Genomic DNA, 20,336 nt, shown 5'->3' with positions numbered 1-20,336 from the left:
GTCCTTTCGCAACAGTGAGGCAGTGTTTGAATAACCAAGCCAGGGCCATGTTTGCAGCACAGTGTCCACTTTTTTAAAGGAAAAGTCAATTTCCAAGAGTCCACATTGAATAAAGTTTATATCTTAAAAATAGGAATATGATATGTTTTTACTGGGCATGACAGCAGAAAAACTCAAAGGTCTATGAGATTTACTTGGTATGCGACTATCCTCTTTGCATCCTTCAGAACACAACACACAACACAACATAGGTAGACAGGGTGGTAAAGAAGGCGTATGGCATTCTTGCCTTCATCGGCCGAGGCATTGAGTACAAGAGTTGGTACGTCATGTTACAGTTGTACATAATGTTGGTTAGGCCGCATTTGGAGTACTGTGTGCAGTTCTGGTCGCCGCACTACAGGAAAGATGTGATTAAGCTAGAGAGGGTGCAGAAAAGATTCACAAGGATGTTGCCTGGTTTGGAGGGCTTGAGTTATAAAGAGAGATTGGATAGGCTGGGTCTGTTTTCCCTGGAGCGAAGGAGGCTGAGAGGGGACATGATTGAGATATATAAAATTATGAGAGGCATAGATAGGGTAGATAGCCAGAGTCTGTTTCTCATGGTAGGGGTGACTAAAACTAGAGGGCATAGACTTGTGAGAGGGAGGAGGTTTAAAGGGGATCAAAGGGGTAAATTTTTCACACAGAATAGTGGGTATCTGGAATGAGCTGCCAGAGGAGGTGGTGGAGGCAGGAACAGTAGCGACATTTAAGAGGCATCTGGACAGGTACTTGAATGAGCAAGGCATAGAGGGATATGGAATTAATGCAGGCAGGTGGGATTAGTATAGATAGGCATTATGGTCGGCATGGACATGGTGTACACTGTTTCTATGCTGTACGACTCTATGACTATTTACACACACAATGCATGTGCAGAAAGTACTGCAGGGTGTGCATGTGTCATACCATGTCTTGCATTTATCCATCATAATATATCCTGTGGCTGGATAAGAACCATAAAGGCTAGTGAGGCCAAAACTACTTCACTGGTTTTATGAACCCACTGACATACAATCTGTTGCAGGCCTTGTCTGTGCGTTCCTGCCTCTTAAAAGTACCTGTGAAGCCACCTGTTTTGATTGTTTCCATGGATTGCAGAGGTAGCAATGCCAGCTTACCTATTCTATAATGCTTGTTGCATAATTATTGTATCTGTATTTGACGAATGGATACTGGTAAATGTGGAACTGTTTGGCTTTTTAAACATAATTAATTTGCCTTTGTTTGCTAGGAAACCTGTTTTTACTTTTCATGTCAGTAGAAACAGTCATTTTACTGTGTTTGCTCAAGCAACTGGAAATATTTGGCTCTTGGCTCCATGTGTGGATAAACTATGAAACTAGAATCAGACATTTTTTTTTTTACATTGCTATAGAAGAAATGGCACCAAATATGGTTAAGTCTAATCGAACACTTCATAGGCATCTTAAGAAACTGTTTAAAAAATACTCTTTAGATTCTGGAGTGAGGGTGGGTCGTCACAAGTATTTTCAAAGAGCCTATATCCTTCTATTCTTAAATAGTCATCAATTCACAGCTGTTCAGCGTAGTATTACAACACTGCCGATGAAATTCTCCACATGGAACATCACTTTCAGTTTTAAGTGAGGGAAAGAAACTTCCAGCTGAGTTGTTGGTTAATATGTAGTTTTGTGTTGTGCTTTTTTAATCTAAATATATTTTAATAAAATATAGAAAGTAAATTTCAGTAAAATTGAAGTTTTGGATTAAAGCAAAAATAAAAACTCTATTTGGAATAACTGTATAAGTTTTGTACGCAGTGCTACATAACTTTGACATGCAATCACAAGAAAGGTGGAAATGCACATCAGTAATCCCTATCAAAATATTAGCTTCTTTTTCACATAATCTATTCATATTTTAAAATTGATCAGCTTTTCAGTTTATAGTTACTTTCATTTTCCTTTCCAAGACTGCATTCCAGTACAAATCTCTAAATCCTGCAGTTAGTTGGAAAAGAATTAGGCTAATGTTATAAGCTGATCGGTTTTGTTTGAGAGTCTCATTCCTTCATCTCCTCCACTCCCCCCCCCCCCCCCCCCCCCCAAAAACAGCTTTCAGAAATCCAGTTGCAATAAATTGGACTTACTTTGCCGAAAGAAAATCTTTTCACTTAACAGATTGTTTTATATTTCTGCACTCTCTAAAATTCTAGGTGTGTTTGAATCTTATCTAGAAAATAATCAAACCACAGAAGACGACTTAAAGAATGATTCAGCAAGATTTAAAGGTATGTTGTGAAGGTGGGGAGGGAGGAAAAGAAGAATTGCTATTTCAAATTTCTCGTTTTAACTCTTCACCAAAAAAGGAGTGCCCAAGAAACAGAGATAAACTCAATATATTATGGGCTGATTTTCATCACAATTTCATCAACTTTTTAGGAGAAAAACATTTACTGAATAACTTCCCGTTGCTATTTTAAAAGCATGTTGAAACAATGACGCATGGCATTGAAAGTATGCCTTAATAAGGCAAGATCTGGTGTGCATGTTGATGAGGCAGGAAGTTTACAAAAATAATTCCACACTGTTGTATGTACTGTAAAACTGAATGCTTTCTTCTGTTCAATATTTCATGTGTTTAATGAAAATGAAGGAAACATGGCTGTTTTTGTAACCTTATCTACCATTCATAAAATATTACATCAGAGGAGCCATTTATAAATAACACAAGCAATATTTAATGTTATGTATATCTAATTGAGTTTAGAGGAAATATGTATGATGCAGTATGTTTTAGAGTTTGAGTTTATTATAATAGATGATTAAATATTCAAAGAGAATTTCATGTGCTAACACTTCCTGTGATAATCTTAGTATTAAATGTCTTCGTTCCAGCTACAGAAATAATGTGCTACGAAATTATATGGGTGGGCCAGTGGAGTGAAAATTACTGTGCTCTTTGTAGCAGTCCATAGTGGTAATCGCTTTAAAATAGTAATTATTGCACTGATTTAGAGGCACCATTTTTACAGTTCTAATTTGCAGCTATGAGGAAGTTTGGTTTCAGCCTTGCTCCTTTTCTCTCCAGGGCAGTAACTCTTGACAGATGGAGCTCCCTAGATGGTAGCACCCTCAAGTATTAAGTGGCCGTTCTTTGTATGCAAGTCTATACTGTTAATATTGAAGGGCTACTCAATTTCATGAAGATGCCAAGCCTGCTTCTATCCTCAGCTGACTTTCACACATGTGCACTTTGTAGTCTGAATCACTTAATAGCAATAAAGAGCAGTAATCATTGGTGATTTGCAGTTTCACCTCCAAAGGCGTAGGAAAAGTGAGGCCTCATTAGCACTGACACGGATATAACTCTGCACATGTTATGGATTAAAACTGGGACCAGCGCAGTCTCTGGTATATCTTCCCATTGAGCTATTGGAGCAGTCTTAAAATTTTATCAGTCCATGAAGAGTATTCTGGTAACCTGTTACAGGACAGCAACCGAGTGTTGCTACATGAACAAGATGTTAGTTACTTGACTTTTCATTGTTTAGTTCCTTTGGGAGTTGTCATCTGATAAGAGGCTTCCAGGTTAGGCTTGTAAATCAGTTTAATCTAATAACCTTATCCCCCTGTGTATTGCAGGATACATTGTTGTGTGCAATTTTATGTACAGTATGATACTAAGGCACCTTGTTAGAATACTATAGTTTGTATCTTTCTGGACTCATTCTTTGTGCGTATTTGCTTGGAACCTGTTAATTCTCTCTTACTGTCCAAAGTCTGTTTAACTGTCTAGTTAATTTTGTCCCAAAATATAGAGGAGTATGGCAGGCAAGATGTTCCAGATTGTGGGTAAAGGAAAAACTTGCATTAATAGTGTCTTTCACAACCTCAGGTCATCCTTAAGTGTTCTGCAGCCAATAAAGTACATTTTTACACTATTATAATGCAGGAAACATGGCGGTCAGTTTTGCGCACAACATGGTACCATAAACATACATGAGATAATAGCAAGATATTCTATTTTAAATGATAGTTGAGGGACCAATATTGGTCGGGTCACAGATTATCTGGTCATTATCTCATTGCTGTTTGCAGGACTTTGCTGTGCACAAATTAGCTGCTACATTTCCCAACATCATAACTGTGACTACATTTCAAAAGTATTTTATTGGCTGTGAAATACTTTGGAACGCCCTGTGGTTGTTAAAGGTACTGTATAAATGCACATTCTTTCTTTTGTGTTATTTTAAAATACAGTTGAATAATTATTTTAAATACATGTTTGCACAGGTCACTCGGGAAACCCTTTTCATTAAATCCATTGCATTCAGACATTACGCTGGCCTTGTGTTCATTTCTGGCAGTAATCCAGTTGAGATATTAAAGGTTTGTTATATGGGTTTCTTGAGTAGTAACTTCAGGAAACTGTATGCAAAATAACAATGTAGCTGTATTTCAAATGTAACATTTCCAAGTAATCTTTGCCACTCTAGGTGTTCTTATGGCTCAGGGGATGTGAGGGAGGTTGGCAGGCAGGCAGCAGTGGCAGATATGGAACCAGTAGCATTGAGTCTCTGGCTTGATTTTAGGACGTCCAATGTTGATGGTGCCCAAAACCCATAACACCTATCTAAGTTATCTTGTGAGACTGGCTGTAGTACTGCACAACCTATCTCCAGATAGAGCCAAGAGGTATCAAAAGTAACTAAGTAGTAGCACCTACCTATTCTGAGGCCAGCCTTGGAATGATAAGTAAATGAATGAGCAAGTTTAATTCAGACAGTAGTGTGTCACGAGAAGTAAGTGTTACCTGATGGGAAGAGCATTAACAAACAAGACATATTGTTTGGATGGTATTCTAACAGTCGTTCTATAAGAGGCTTCTAAAGTTTTTCTCAAGTTTTATTTTTTGCTTGTTAGTTGATGTCCGTTTCTTTGCTTGATGCTTCCATACTTCTGTTGATTTGAGAGATGTTGAGTCATCCTCAAGCTCCAGTGGATGCTAGCTCTTGCTTTTGAAACTCATTTGAAATGTCACAGATCCATCTCCATGCCTGAAACAGGTAACACTTTTCTACCCTATCTTGTGACACCCTGCAAGTATGAAGCTTGATATAAATTTAACAGAGGGCTCCATGAACTGTTTTGTTAGCTGAAACTTATTCTAATGATAAGGATGTCCAATTGCTTTCAGTGCAAGTATGAGTATGGTAGTGTAGTAGTTGCATTACTGGACAAGTAACCCAGAGGCTTGGCCTAATAATCCAGAGAACGTTAAGTTCAAATCGAACCATGGTAGTTTCAGAATTTGAATTCGGGTTTCCTTTAAAAAATAGAAAATGACATAAATTGATCATGATGTATTTGAATTTTTGTAAAAACTCAAAAGGTTCTTCATGTCCTTTCGGTGAAAAAGCCTGCCATCCTTACCCAGCCTGGTCTAGAATCATAGAATGGTTACAGCACAGAAGGAGGCCATTCGGCTGCCATGTTCATGCGGGGTCTTTGCACGAGCAACTCAGCTAGTTCCACTCCCCCACCTATTCCCTGTAGCTCTGCAAATTCATCAAGTCCCACACCAACATGGTTCACTCTTAACTACCCTCTGCAAGCCATTCAGTTGTGTTAAACCAATACAAATATGGACTGAAGCAATTCAAGAAGGACCGCCATCACTGTATCGGGGCAACTAGGGATGGGCAATAAATGTGTGCCTTGCCAGCAGTGCCCACCCCAAGAATTAATATTTTTAAAAAGGAAGGCCTTGCATTTTGTTGCTGATATCTCCAGCTCAAGGTCAGATGAAATCCTTTCGGGAGCATTTGAGGAAAGAGACATCAGTCAAGCAGCATTCTACAATAACGTGCATTGCTATGGAAAAGGTATGGCTATCCTCTGAGCCTTTCACAGTTTCACCAAACTGTGGTCACAAGCCTGTCAACCATGTGGTTCTGCAATTTGGCCGCTGGTTCCATGCTGGTTGTTAGTGTTTCAGATGTAATCTGAAGCTCTTGTCTCAGGTTATGTGATAATGTTGAATTAGATGTAATGAATAGTCCACCTTAACTTGGTTCAACACGGCTCCTTTCCAACATACAAATTTTGAGTTTAGGTCTCGTGCTTGAAAAAAGTTTCAAGATCTGAACAATATCTTCTGGATGGGTTTTCACGTTTTCTGTCCAATCCTAAAAGTATGTTATTTCACTTGACAACCAGGTATTTCAGTTAAACTTTATTTGAAATCAGCAGGTGAAATGATTCAGCAGATTTAATGAGACTGAAATAGCAATGTCTCAATGCATGTTGTTTTATCAGGGACACCTATAGATAACTAGCAAGTAAATACCAGTTTGCATAAAGGTTAAAGAAGTCATTATTAATTTTAATCAAGCGACGAGTGTGGTGCTGGCAAGACCAGTATTCATTGCCCATCTCCAGTTACCCTGAGATCTTTTCTGATCGTTTGTAAAGCAAACCACCCATGTATCCCAGGATTAACTTGGGTTTTTTCCCAATTAGATTTATGTGTAAAGGCATTCTTAATCATACACTCTCTCTTTCTCCTGTCACCCCATCTCTTTCAAAGAACAGTGTATACATCAAATAACAATAGAATAAAAGCAAAATGCTGCAGATGCTGGAAATATGAAATAAAAACAAATGTTGGAACCACTCAGCAGGTCTGGCAGCATCTGTGGAAAGAGAAGCAGAGTTAACGTTTCGGGTCATTGACCCGAAACATTAACTCTGCATCTCTTCCCACAGATGCTGCCAGACCTGCTGAGTGGTTCCAGCATTTCTTGTTTTTATTTCAAATAACAATAGAACTTCTCTAAGATTAAATCAGTCCACTGGGATTTTACTCAGTGTCTATTTCAAAGATGCCCACTTTTGCCTAGTCATGAAAGAATAGCATTTATATATGATGGATCACAATAGACTTAATAACAACATTAAAGCTCACGGAATCAAAGGGACTGTGACAGCGCAGATATGAAATTAGCTAAGAGATGGAAAGCAAAGAGTAGTGGTGAATGATTGTTCTTCAGACTGGAGGGAAGTATACGGTAGTGCTCTTCAGTGATCAGTATCTGAACCACTGCTCTTTTTGATATAAGTGACCTGGTCTTAGGTATACTGGACATTATTTCAAAGTTTACAGATGAGACAAAACTCAGAAATTATGTAAACAATGATGAGGATAGTAAGAGACTTCAGAAGGACATAGACTGCTGAAGTGAATAGACACATGGCAGATGAAATTTAATGCCGAAAAGTGTGATGTGATATATTTTGATAGGAAGAATGAGGAGAGGCAATATAAACTAAATGCTACAATTTTAGAGAGGGTTCAGGAACAGAGAGATATGGGGGTATGCATAACAGAAGTCTTTGAAGGTATCAGGATAAGCTGAGAAGGCTGTTTTTAAAAAAAAAAAATGAGATACTTGGCTTTATAACTAGAGGAATTGAGTACAAAAGCAAGCAAGTTATGATCGACCTTTCTGAAACACTGGCCTTGTCTCATCTGGGATATTGTGTTCTGTTTGGGCAGCATGCTTTTGGAAGCATGTCAAGGTCTTAGAGTGGATGGAGAAGAAATTTACTAGATTGGTACCAAGGTTGAGGGACATCAATTATATGGATAGACTGGAGAAGTTGGGGTTGTACTCCTTACAGCAGAGAAGGTCAGGAGGAGATTTGATAGACGTTCAAAATTATGAAAGGTTTTGATGGAATAAATAAGGAGACTGTTTTCATTGGCAGAAGGGTTGGTAATCAGAAGACACTGAATTAAGATGATTGGCAAAAGAACCAGAGGCACCATGAGGAAAAGTTTTTTTTTTACGCAGCATATTGTGATCTGGAGTGCGCTGCCTGAAAGGGTGGTGGAAACTGATTCAGTATTAATTTTCAGAAGGGAATGTGATAAATACTTGAAGGGAAATAAATTAGAGATATGGGGGAGGAACGGTGGAGTGGAACTAATTGATAGTTCTACGAAAGAGCTGATATGGGCCAGATAGTTTCCTTCTGAGCGAGAAAACTGTATATTACGTGCATTTTGTTCATCATACTTTGGCATCAAAGTTGTCTAAATGCAAATTACTTATCACATTTGCAAATGATTGGCTCAAATTCCATATTCATAAAGTAACAAATTACAACTCAACAGTAGAGAGAGCAAACAGTAGAGGGCGGCACAGTGGCACAGTGGTTAGCACCGCAGCCTCACCGCTCCAGCGACCCGGGTTCAATTCTGGGTACTGCCTGTGCGGGGTTTGCAAGTTCTCCCTGTGTCTGTGTGGGTTTCTTCCGGGCGCTCAGGTTTCCTCCCACCTGCCAAAGACTTGCAGATTGATAGGTTAATTGGCCATTATAAATTGCCCCTAGTATAGGTAGGTGGTAGGGAAATATATAGGGACAGGTGGGGATGTGGTAGAGATATGGGATTAATGTAGGATTAGTATAAATGGGTGGTTGATGGTTGGCACAAACTCGGTGGGCCGAAGGGCCTGTTTCAGTGCTGTATCTCTAAACTAAACAAACCAATCTGCAAGTAACAGAATGCAAACTGCTGTGAACAAAGTTTCAACAACTACAAAGCAAAAACAAGCCATCAGCAGCAATATCAATTTAAAAAGAGGTGTATCAATCACATCAATTAAATTTAGATTTTTGAAAAGCTTTCTGACAGCCATCTTTAGCTGCCACTGAGCTAGAAATAAGATTTGTAATCGAGACAAAAGAAAATCTACTTAGTAATTGATTAAAAGTATTTATACAGTAACTTTGCAAATGCTAGTAAGTATCTTCTGTCAGAGGCCTGTGCCTTTGTGAGAAGCCTAAGCCTCTAGATTGTGCAGGTACCCAAATGTAACTGTTACCTGAAGAGACTAAACATGGTAATAGCAGCAGGCAGCTGGCAACATACACCTGTGCCTACAAGTTCCAGAAATGTTTGTTTCATTGAAAGACCATGCCCCATACCCCATAGATGTTTATAAACCCCCACAGTTCCTACATATCTTTGTATTAATGGAATTTATTGCACATAAAAATGGGATTCTGGGATTTCTGTAAAGGCGGTGTTCAATTATTGCGCCTTTCCCACCCTTTCCATCAAGATATGAAGTTGTCTGTATTTCAGGTAATTTTGAGTTGTCAGCTAGCTACAGCCTCAAAAGTGATTTAATTGACCTTGAGATTGAGATAATTTTATGATAACAAATTCTGAACAGTACACGCAAAACATTTCTATAGACTGTTTTGGCAAAGAAGTTATATGAAACTTATATGGAACCTTGGTTTTACCATAGAGTACTGTGCTAAGCTCTGATCTCCATATTACAAAAAGGGTATAGAGGAACTGCAAAAAAGATTTACAAGGATGATACCAGAATTTTTTTATTATTTGTTCATGGATGTGGACGTCGCTGGCTAGGACAGCATTTATTTACCATTCCAAATTGCCCTTGAGAAGGTGGTGGTGAGTTACCTTCTTGAACCGCTGCAGTCCTTGGAGTGTAAGTACACCTACAGTGCTGTTAGGAAGGGAGTTCCAGGATTTTGACCCAGCAACAGTGAAGGAGCAGCTTCAATGAACGAACAATAGTTCAAAGTCAGGATGGTGTGTGGCTTGGAGGGGAACTTGCAGGTGGGCATGTTCCCATGCATCTGCTGCCCTTGTCCTTTTAGGTGGTAGAGGTCGTGGGTTTGGAAGGTGCTGTCTAAGGAGCCTTGGTGGAATTGAGAAGTTATAACCATCAGGAAAGACTGAACAGACGAGGGCTCTTTTCTCTATAAAAGAGAAGCCTGAGGGGTGATTAATAAAAGGTTTTTAAAATTATGAAGGGGTTTGATAGGGTAGATGTAAAGAAGATGTATCCAGTTGTGGGCAAATCCTAAACTAGGGATCATAAATATAGGATAGTCATTAATAAATCCAATAAGGAATTCAGGAGAAACTTCTTTACCCAGAGAGGGTGAGAATATGGAACTTGCTACCACCTGAAATAGTTGAGGGGAATAGCATAGATGGGTTTAAGGGGTAGCTAGATAAGTATATGAGAGGGAAAGGAATAGAAGGGTATGCTGATGAGGTTAGATGAAGTCAGGTGGGAGAGTGCTTGTGTGGAGCATGAACACCGGCATAGACCTGTTGAACCATATGGCCTGCTTCTGCACTGTAAGTTCTATGTAATTAATCTTTGTAAATGCATAATCTTCTCTTCATTCAGTCTTTCAATAGTCTGACCTGTCTTTCTCTGAACATTCCACCTGATAAGACAGCTTGTTAAATAAACCCAACATAGTTTCCAAAGCTTCATGCATTTGAATGCGCCTAGGCCTGATTCAAAAGTAGCTGCCAGTCATATACGTAACTTGTTACGAATAAGGAGTAATGCACAATTAATTCAGTCCCGCTATTCCGCAGGTCATAACATATGAGTAAAGTTTCCCACCTACCGGAAAATAGCCACATTAAACACTCTATTTATCCCCCAGAACAAAGCACACCAAACCAGGTTTCTTTAAACAACAACATTAACTATTTATTAATAAACTAAGTCTTAAACAATAATGAGATAACTCTATATGTGAAAAACTTCTTATTCTTCCTAACCCTCATGCATGCACACATACTTTCAAAAAAAAAAGGTTAACCGGTTTTCAAAGGATGTTTTCAGATTAAAGCTGTTTCTTCGGAATAATAAAATAACTGGCTTGTAAAGTTCTGGTAGGATATTGTCAGGTGGGTGAGGTGTCCCAGAGTGGAATAGTCGGATGCCACTCAAAGTCTCTCCAACCGAGATTGATGAACAGTCCGTGATGGGTAGGCATTCACGGCAATTCATCTGCAGCAGGCGTCATACAAATCTTTCGGCAAAGGGTGTAGCAACAGGCCTACTTGGGTTTTGAAGTATCAGTCTAGCAATAGAAGCTTTCTTGAGATTTCAGGATCTCTCAAAACATAAGAGGCAACAGGAATCACTCCTGAGGCAGAGATTCTTCAGACACTGGAGGCAATAGGAATTTGCTACCTTTTACAGTGCAGGGCTTCCTCTCAGCAAAGGACCTTTTCTCCACAGAGAGCAGCAACTCAACTTTTCCTGGGTCTTTTACTCTCCAGGGTCTTTTTTCTCTCTCCAGGCAGACCACAGTCACCACCTCAAATGTAGAATTTCTTTTTACAAGAGAGGCAAGCCTTCTTTTTCAGGGAGAGATCTTTTTCTCTGGTCTGCAAACAAATCACAGCCAGGCTCCACTGCCTCCTGCTTCCAGCTCATTGGTCTTTTTACACATTGAAAAACTGAAACTCTAACAATCAAGTCATGTGACGGTCATAAATCTTCTTGTCATTTCCCTGTTGAGTTGCTTGGAAACAAGTGCCTTGCAGTCTGGGTCACTCAGTTCAAACACCAAGTTTCAGTATTCAATGTTCACAGAAGAAAATCCTTTTTCTCAGTTTTTAAAAAACGCACAGAATTCTAAGCTTTAAAAGAATTAAAGAAAAGAACTCTTGTGACAAACTGAGCAGTGTGTTTAAATGTCATCTGGCTTCTCCTTCAAACCTTGGAGACAATGAACTAAACTTTGCATTATATATGTATAATTGAACTGGAAACCATAATTATGACGACAACTGGTTTTTAAACTTTACCTTGTGACTGCATTAAAGGGACAGCTATGAATCTAAGACCCAGAAAGGTTCTCTTGTCACAGAACATTGAATGAAAAGCAACAAAATATATTGACTTGGTTGATCATAGTTGGAGTATTACATGCAATTCTAGGCAAGGCATTACAGGAAGCATATTAGCACAATGGAAAATATACTGTGAAGATTCATTAAAACGACCAGGAATCTTTCTTCTTTGGCCTCCTTGTCTCGAGAGACAATGGGTAAGCGCCTGGAGGTGGTCATTGGTTTGTGAAACAGCGCCTGGAGTGGCTATAAAGGCCAATTCTAAAGTGACAGACTCTTCCACAGATGCTGCAGATAAATTTGGTTGTTGGGGCTGTTACACAGTTGGTGCTCTCCTTGCGCTTTTGTCTTTTTTCCTGCCAACTGCTAAGTCTCTTCGACTCGCCACGCTTTAGCCCCGCCTTTATGGTTGTCCGCCAGCTCTGGCAATCGCTGGCAACTGACTCCCACGACTTGTCATCAGTGTCACAGGATTTCATGTCACGTTTGCAGACGTCTTTAAAGCGGAGACAAGGACGGCCAGTGGGTCTGATACCAGCGACGAGCTCGCTGTACAATGTGTCCTTGGGGATCCTGCCATCTTCCATGCGGCTCACATGGCCAAGCCATCTCAGGTGCCGCTGGCTTAATAGGGTGTATATGCTGGGGATGTTGGCCGCCTCGAGGACTTCTGTGTTGGAGATACGGTCCTGCCACCTGATGCCAAGGATTCTCCGGAGGCAGCGAAGATGGAATGAATTGAGACGTCGCTCTTGGCTGACGTACGTTGTCCAGACCTCGCTGCCATAGAGCAAGGTACTGAGGACACAGGCCTGATACACTCGGACTTGTGTGTTCCGTGTCAGTGCGCCATTTGCCCACACTCTCTTGGCCAGTCTGGACATCGCAGAGGAATCCTTTCAGATGCGCTTGTTGAATTCTGCATCGAGAGACAGGTCACTGGTGATAGTTGAGCCTAGGTAGGTGAACTCTTGAACCCTTCCAGAGTGTGATCGCCGATATTTATGGATGGGGCATTTCTGACGTCCTGTCCCATGATGTTCGTTTTCTTGAGGCTGATGGTTAGGCCAAATTCGGTGCAGGCAGCCGCAATCCTGTCGATGAGTCTCTGCAGACACTCTTCAGTGTGAGATGTTAATGCAGCATCGTCAGCAAAGAGGAGTTCCCTGATGAGGACTTTCCGTACTTTGGTCTTCGCTTTTAGACGGGCTAGGTTGAACAGCCTGCCACCTGATCTTGTGTGGAGGAAAATTCCTTCTTCCGAAGACTTGAATGCATGTGAGAACAGCAGGGAGAAGAAGATCCCAAACAGTGTAGGTGCCAGAAAACAGCCCTGTTTCACGCCACTCAGGATAGGAAAGGGGTCTGATGAGGCGCCGCTATGCTGAATTGTGCCTTTTATATTGCCATGGAATGAGGTGATGATACTTAGTAGCTTTGGTGGGCATCCAATCTTTTCTAGTAGTCTGAAGAGACCACGTCTGCTGACGAGGTCAAAGGTTTTGGTGAGATCAATGAAAGCAACGTAGAGGGGCATCTGTTGTTCACGGCATTTCTCCTGTAGCTGGCGAAGGGAGAACAGCATGTCAATGGTGGATCTCTCTGCTCGAAAGCCACATTGTGCCTCAGGGTAGACATGCTCTGCCAGCTTCTGGAGCCTGTTTAAAGAGACTCGAGCGAAGACTTTCCCCGCTATGCTGAGCAGGGAGATTCCACGGTAGTTGTTGCAGTCACCACAGTCACCCTTGTTCTTATGGAGGGTGATGATATTGGCATCGCTCATGTCCTGTGGTACTGCTCCCTCGTCCAAGCACAGGCAAAGCAGTTCGTACACTGCTGAAAGTATAGCAGGCTTGGCACTCTTGATGATTTCAGGGGTAATGCCGAACTTCCCAGGGGCTTTTCCGCAGGCTAGAGAATCAATGGCATCACCGAGTTCTGATTTTGTTGGCTATACGTCCAGCTCATCCATGACTGGCAGAGACTGGGCTGCATTGAGGGCGGTCTCAGTGACAACATTTTCCCTGGAGTACAGTTCAAGGTAGTGTTCCACCCAGCGGTCCATTTGCTTGCGTTAGTCAGTGATTGTGTCCCCTGATTTAGATTTGAGGGGGGCAATCTTCTTGATGGTTGGCCCAAAAGCTCTCTTAATGCCATCATACATTCCTCTGATGTTTCTGGTGTCTGAGGCCAGCTGAATATGACTGCATAGGTTTTGCCAGTAGTCATTTGCGCAGCGCCTGGCTGTTCTTTGTGCAGCGCTTCTGGCAGCTTAAGTGCTATGGGTGTTAACTCGCTGGGTGCTTTCTTGTAGTTCAGCAGTGCAATGTGCTTAGCGGCTATGACATGTTCCAGCTCTTCAGTGTGAGATTGAAACCAGTCTGCATTCCGCTTCACACGTTTGCCATAGGTGGTCATTGCTGAGTCATGGATGGGGTCTCTGATGTGGGCCCACTTGGTCTCTGCATCCCCTGTGGGAGTGTTTTGAAGGGCTTTTTCAAGTGAATTTAGAAACTTATGTAACAGCTGTGAATGAGAAATTCTGCTAATGTTGATGCGCGGGCGGCCCTTCTGCTTGGAGTGATGCAGCTTCTTTGGTTTGAGGCTAACCTTGCTGCACACCAGGGAGTGGTCGGTGTCGCAGTCCTCACTATGGAAGCTGCGTGTGATTTGAACGCTGTTTAAAGAGGCTCGCCTTGTGACGATGAGGTCCAGCTGGTGCCAACGACGTGATCTTGGGTGCCTCCAAGAAACCTGGTGACAGGGGTTAGTGTGAAAGAATGAGTTGGTGATGCAGAGGTTATGATAGATACACACCTCAAGTAGTTTCTGTCCATTCTCATTCATCCTACCAATGCCATAGCGCCCAAGGCAGGAGGGCCATGAGTCATGGTTGGCCCCAACCCTGGCATTAAAGTCCCCCAGCAGGAACAGGTGTTCGATGTTGGGGATGCTACTCATGAAATTATGGAGTTCCTCGTAGAACTGGTCTTTAGCTTCAGGTGGGGAGCAGAGTGTTGGAGCATGGATGCTAAGTAGGTGTACTAGACCAGAGGCGGTGAACAGACGGATGGACAGTATGAGTTCCGAACCATTTGAGGGTGGCTCTATCATGCTGAACAAAGAGTTTCTGATGGCGAAGCCCACTCCATGCTGTCTTGGTTCCTCAGGATCCCTACCCTGCCAGAAGAAGGTGTAGTCTTGCTCTCTTAGAGATCCGCTCGCATGGAGGCGTGTCTCCTGAAGTGCTGCAATGTCCACATTGAGTCTACTGAGCTCGTTGTTAATGATGGTGGTCTTCCGAGAATCGTTGATTTGTGTAAGGTCTTCCGACATGCCAGGACACATAGTTCTGACGTTCCAGCTTGCAAAACGAAGGGCTGGTACCTTCTTTCCTTTTTGGTCGTGCTGTTTGGTGCAGTGTTACAGTCCACTTGTTGGGCAATGACCCTGAGCTCCAAGCACCCATTGAAGCAGGTGGACTGTGGTGGGACAGAACCTTACTGACCAGGGGCTGCCCGGTTTGAGGCGGGCGGTAGCTGTCCAGTGAGATGCGATGACCTCTCCCACCGACAAAGGCAACCCGTGGCGCCCAATCTCTACGCTAATTGAGCTGGACTTATAACCCCAACCGCTGCCTTCCGTGTTGATTTGGTCACTGTGAGGCGATTATGGAGTGACCTCTCCATGGCGCATGCCTGGGCGGATGTACGGAGGTTGTGAGTTGCCCAAGCGTCAAAACCCCCCTCTCAGCCTTCCTGGTGGGGTCCAAAGGAGTGCAGAGCACGACATTTAGCACCGGTATGGCTGCAGGAACTGCCGGAAACATGCCAAAGGTGACACATGGCCGCCTTCGGGGTTCCGCTCCTGATTTTCTGTTCGTGTTTACTCCCTTAGCCTTGGTCTCTCCTGAGACGCCCACAAGGCAGTGGGGTTGTTAGGGCCCCTACACAGGTAGGTGGATGCCGGTGGGGGGGAGGGGGTGCGAGGAGGAGGGGTGTAGTGGGAAGCGGGTGCGAGGGAAAGCTGGGAAGGGGGCCGCAGGGTGTAGGGGAAGGGGGTGCGAGGGGGCTGGGAAGGGGGTGCATTTCTTTCCTGGATTGCCAGCCATTCACCCTCTCTCTGCGGTGAATTCCTCTCCCAGCCTTATGCGTCCACCGCCCTGGATGCCGTCAAAATCTACTGTGAAGATTCATTAAAACGACCAGGAATGAGTAGTTGTCATTACAAAGAAAAGTGCTCACATTTGGTGCATTTCCAGTGGAACAAAGAAGCTTAAGTCAGGATCTAATAGAGCTTTATCAAATTATTAAAATTTTTGAGAGGGTATTTAGTGATTATTTCCATAGTCACTTAATCCATAATGGTAGACATAGACTTAGAACAAAAGGGAAATTTAGAAGATTTTTTGACACACAGGTTATCAGAACATGGAATGCATCATCAAAAGTGATTATTGAGTTTGACATCATTTAACATCATTTAAAAAAGAATTGGATAAGTATTTAAAAGTGGAAGTATATAAAAGGATTATGGGGGGGTAAAGGGGTTGAAATGGGACTCGAGCTGATAGTTCTGGTCGCCTTCTGTGTTGTCATTTCAATGATTCTGGCAAGATTTTCATTGTTAACTAGGAGATTTAATGTAATTTTGATCATGGTTTATATAGTAATTGGATATCTGTAAGACAAATCTTCAGTTTTCTTTGTGTGTAGTTCATTTCCACTCAATCTGCACTACATTGTAAATTGCCCCTAGTGTAGGTAGGTGGTTGGGGAATGGTGGGGATTTGGTAGGGAATATGGGATTAATGTCGGATTAGTATAAGTGGGTGGTTGGTAGGCACAGACTCGGTGGGCCGAAGGGCCTGTTTCAGTGCTATATCTCTCTATGACATGCTATTTCCTCAAATGAGAGGGCTGGTGACTTGTTGCAAGACCTTTACTAATGCCCCTTTTCGACAGAATTTCCTTTGCTGAAAGGAAATATGCACCTCCTGAGATCACAAAATGTATCTTCTTTGTAATCTGGCTAAGCATATGCTTCTGGTACAGTACATTATTGTGTAAATGCATTTTTGTGTTGCATTTTTAAATTTTTGTATAATATTGATTCTTTTTTTTTTTTAAACAGCCACCCTTATAGCAGAAGACCATCCTAACAAAGTCACAGAAGAAGCAAAGCTGTTGAAAGGTTTGTAATGTTCAATGTGCTTGTGTTTCAACTATGTAAGGGCAGTCAAGACAGCTGGTATGAGCAGGTTACTGATGTAACTAACTTTTTGCCTTTGATGCAATTTTGTATGGTAGTTTGTGGGTTTTTTTCTCAATTGTAATGAGCATGTGAATTTCACAGAAACTGGTAGCAATAGTTTTCGATAAATCAGTTATTTTGTATTCATCGTAAATATAGAAAACATATATAAAAATCAAACAGCAAATCTCAAGGTAGTTATGGATGGGAAAGACAATTAAACTCCTGTTAATTCATTAATCCAGGAAGACCCTACATTTCCCCCATTCCATTATCCATTGTTTCTTAAAAGGCTGTGCTTGCTGACAACGCAACCACATGTGCAAATGCAGCCTCTTCCACTGAAATGACATTGTGTGCGACGTTCAGGCAGCTGCCAGGATTAAAGATGGCACTGCTCAACTTATCACAGAAAAACAAATTCAACCCTGAAAATCCTCTCAATGACTGCCATCGCCACCTCCATCCCACCCCCGACAGTCTCCCACTCCCTCCTGCCATTGCGCTTCTATCAGTCACTCCTGCGCCCGTCTTCTCACCACTGCATTTCTTTAAGCACTCGCTGTGGCCTCGCCGTATTTCCCTCCCCCCCCCCCCCCCCCCCCCCCCTCAGCCACTCGCTTCAGACCCAGCCACTGCTCCCCACGCCCCCCTACCTTCCCCCCTTGGCCGATTGTTTCCTGCTCCTCGCTCTCTTTCCCCCCACACCCCAAACAACTCTCTCTCCGGCTGCTCAATCCCAGCTTCACACCCCCGCCCCCACCCAACTCCAGACGCTAGCTCCAGGCCACACCACTTCCCTCCTCTCAGCCACGCTCCCATGTTCGATTGTTCTCCACGCGCCGCCCAAAGAAGCATTTCTGACGTCCTGCCCCATGATGTTCGTTTTCATGAGGCTGATGGTTAGGACAAATTCATTGCAGGCAGCCGCAAACCTGTCGATGAGACTCTGCAGGCACTCTTCAGTGTGAGATGTTAATGCAGCATCGTCAGCAAAGAGTAGTTCCCTGATGAGGACTTTCCGTACTTTGGACTTCACTCTTAGACGGGCAAGGTTGAACAACCTGCCCCTGATCTTGTGTGGAGGAAAATTCCTTCTTTAGAGGACTTGAACGCATGTGAAAGCAGCAGGGAGAAGAAAATCCCAAAAAGTGTGGGTGTGAGAACACAGCCCTGTTTCACACCACTCAGGATTGGAAAGGGCTCTGATGAGGAGCCACCATGTTGAATTGTGCCTTTGCTATTGTCATGGAATGAGGTGATGATATTTAGTAGCTTGGTGGGCATCCAATCTTTTCTAGTAGTCTGAAAAGACCACGTCTACTGATGAGGTCAAAGGCTTGGTGAGATCAATGAAAGCAATGTAGAGGGGCATCTGTTCATGGCATTTCTCCTGTATCTGACGAAGGGAGAACAGCATGTCAACGGTCGATCTCTCTGCACGAAAGCCACACTGTGCCTCAGGGTAGACGCGCTCGGCCAACTTCTGGAGCCTGTTCAGAGCGACTCGAGCGAAGACTTTCCCCACTATGCTGAGCAGGGAGATTCCACGGTAGTTGTTGCAGTCACCGCGGTCACCTTTGTTTTTATAGAGGGTGATGATATTGGCATCGCGCATGTCCTGGGGTACTGCTCCCTCGTCCCAGCACAGGCATAGCAGTTCATGTAGTGCTGAGAGTATAGCAGGCTTGGCACTCTTGATTATTTCAGGGGTAATGCTGTCCTTCCCAGGGGCTTTTCCGCTGGCTAGAGAATCAATGGCATCACTGAGTTCCGATTTGGTTGGCTGTATGTCCAGCTCATCCATGACTGGTAGAGGCTGGGCTGCATTGAGGGCAGTCTCAGTGACAGCATTCTCCCTGGAGTACAGTTCTAGTTCGTGCTCAACCCAGCGGTCCATTTGTTTGTGTTGGTCAGTGATTATGTACCCTGATTTAGATTTGAGGGGGGGCGATCTTCTTGATGGTTGGCCCAAGAGCTCTCTTCATGCCATCATACGTTCTTCTGATGTTTCCAGTGTCTGAGGCCAGCTGAATATGACTGCATAGGTGTTGCCAGTAGTCGTTTGCGCAGCGCCTAGCTGTTTTTTGTGCAGTGCTTCTGGCTGCTTTAAGTGCTGCGGATGTTAAATCGCTGGGGGCTTTCTTGTAGTTCAAGGTATTTTAAGAGCTGGTTAGTAATGGAGCGAAAAAAGGTCAGGAGGGTTATCTTTGCCCTCCAGGATGATCCTGGGATGGCAGGTGGTTTTGGCAGAACGGAGTGGGACTCAGTAGTGTTTGTTGTAGTCCAGCTGGTTTGAGCTCTTAAGATAAAAATTCTTTGCTGAAGGGATCACGGTTTTTTATGTTGCTGTGGGGATTGATGTTTGTGTCACGTCTGGTGAGTGATGTTTATGGCACTTGTTATTTCGGGTTTTGAAAACGAATACATTGGCTGGAATTTCACGCCGCCCTAGCAGGTCGGATGTTGGCGTGGGGGCGGCGTAAAATTGAGTGGCAGGCTCCGGGAGGCCTACCTGCCCTGATTCCACCTCCGGACAAGTTTACAGCGGTCAGATGGGGTGGGAAAAGGCCCGCCCGAGGCCAGTCAAGACCCTTAAGTGGCCACTTAAGGGCCCTCGCCCACCTCCACGGGTATTTTACCCATGACAAGCGAGTGTGCTGGGGACGTAAAAGGCCGCCCAGTGATAGCTGCTGGCCTTTCCGCGCCCCATGGGCTGGGGGCCATGGCAGTTGGGCGCAGGGTGCCCAATTGAGGGCCACCCCTGCCTCCCAACCCACCCCCGGGACGCCTCCCCCAAAGGACCGCTCCAGCCTTACCAGGGAATGACCGATCCCCCTGGTGAGACATGCCCCTACTTAGCTTCCCTCCTCGATCCATGGCGTCGGCTGGTCTGCAGTTCCTGCAGTGGCCACCGCTCCCAGTGGCGCTGCTGGGACTAAGAGCTGCTGGCCCATTGATTGGTCGGCAGCTCACTGAGGCGGCACCTCCTCCTTCAAGTGGGTGGAAGTCTCGCCTTGGTACAATTAAAGCCTGGGGATCCATAAAATGCGGGACGGATCCCCAGGCTAGGCGGAAGCGGGTCCGCCACCGACTTTCACGTCGGAGTCCAGCTCCCATCCATCCACCCTAAAATTCCGGCCATTTAGTCTGCATTGTCAGTGGGCCATGCTATCAAAGGTACCGTAACAGTACTTTCCCTGGAATGAGAGAAAAATGTCATTGTGCGTACATTTTTGAAATTTACTTGGGTGTCCAGGATGTTTGCTAGTTAGATTTTTTTTCAGAAATGTTAGAATTTTACATATAATAGGCTAAATTGAATCAAGTTCACTTTAACTCCTTCCCCCGCCTTCCTGAAC

The 20,336-nt window shown here is 43.4% G+C and overlaps 1 protein-coding gene across 20 annotated transcripts in view; it reads left to right on the top strand.

The window, feature by feature from the left end:
* The window catches only part of slmapa (sarcolemma associated protein a), a 256,494-nt gene that overhangs the window by 136,086 nt on the left and 100,072 nt on the right, over nucleotides 1-20,336 (top strand). For 13 of the 20 annotated variants that reach the window (XM_068051661.1, XM_068051658.1, XM_068051667.1 and 10 more), the window contains 2 exons: nucleotides 2,222-2,296; nucleotides 16,855-16,914. In XM_068051661.1, coding sequence (XP_067907762.1) covers nucleotides 2,222-2,296; nucleotides 16,855-16,914 — 135 coding nt within the window. The remainder of the gene's footprint in view (nucleotides 1-2,221; nucleotides 2,297-16,854; nucleotides 16,915-20,336) is intronic. The other 7 variants (XM_068051673.1, XM_068051670.1, XM_068051669.1 and 4 more) reach the window with 1 other exon arrangement.

Source organism: Heterodontus francisci, chromosome 19 (genome assembly GCF_036365525.1).
Source record: "Heterodontus francisci isolate sHetFra1 chromosome 19, sHetFra1.hap1, whole genome shotgun sequence".
Lineage (NCBI taxonomy): Eukaryota > Metazoa > Chordata > Chondrichthyes > Heterodontiformes > Heterodontidae > Heterodontus > Heterodontus francisci.
The sequence above is the reverse complement of the archived record's forward strand: the minus strand, read 5'-3'. Positions and strand labels throughout refer to the sequence as shown.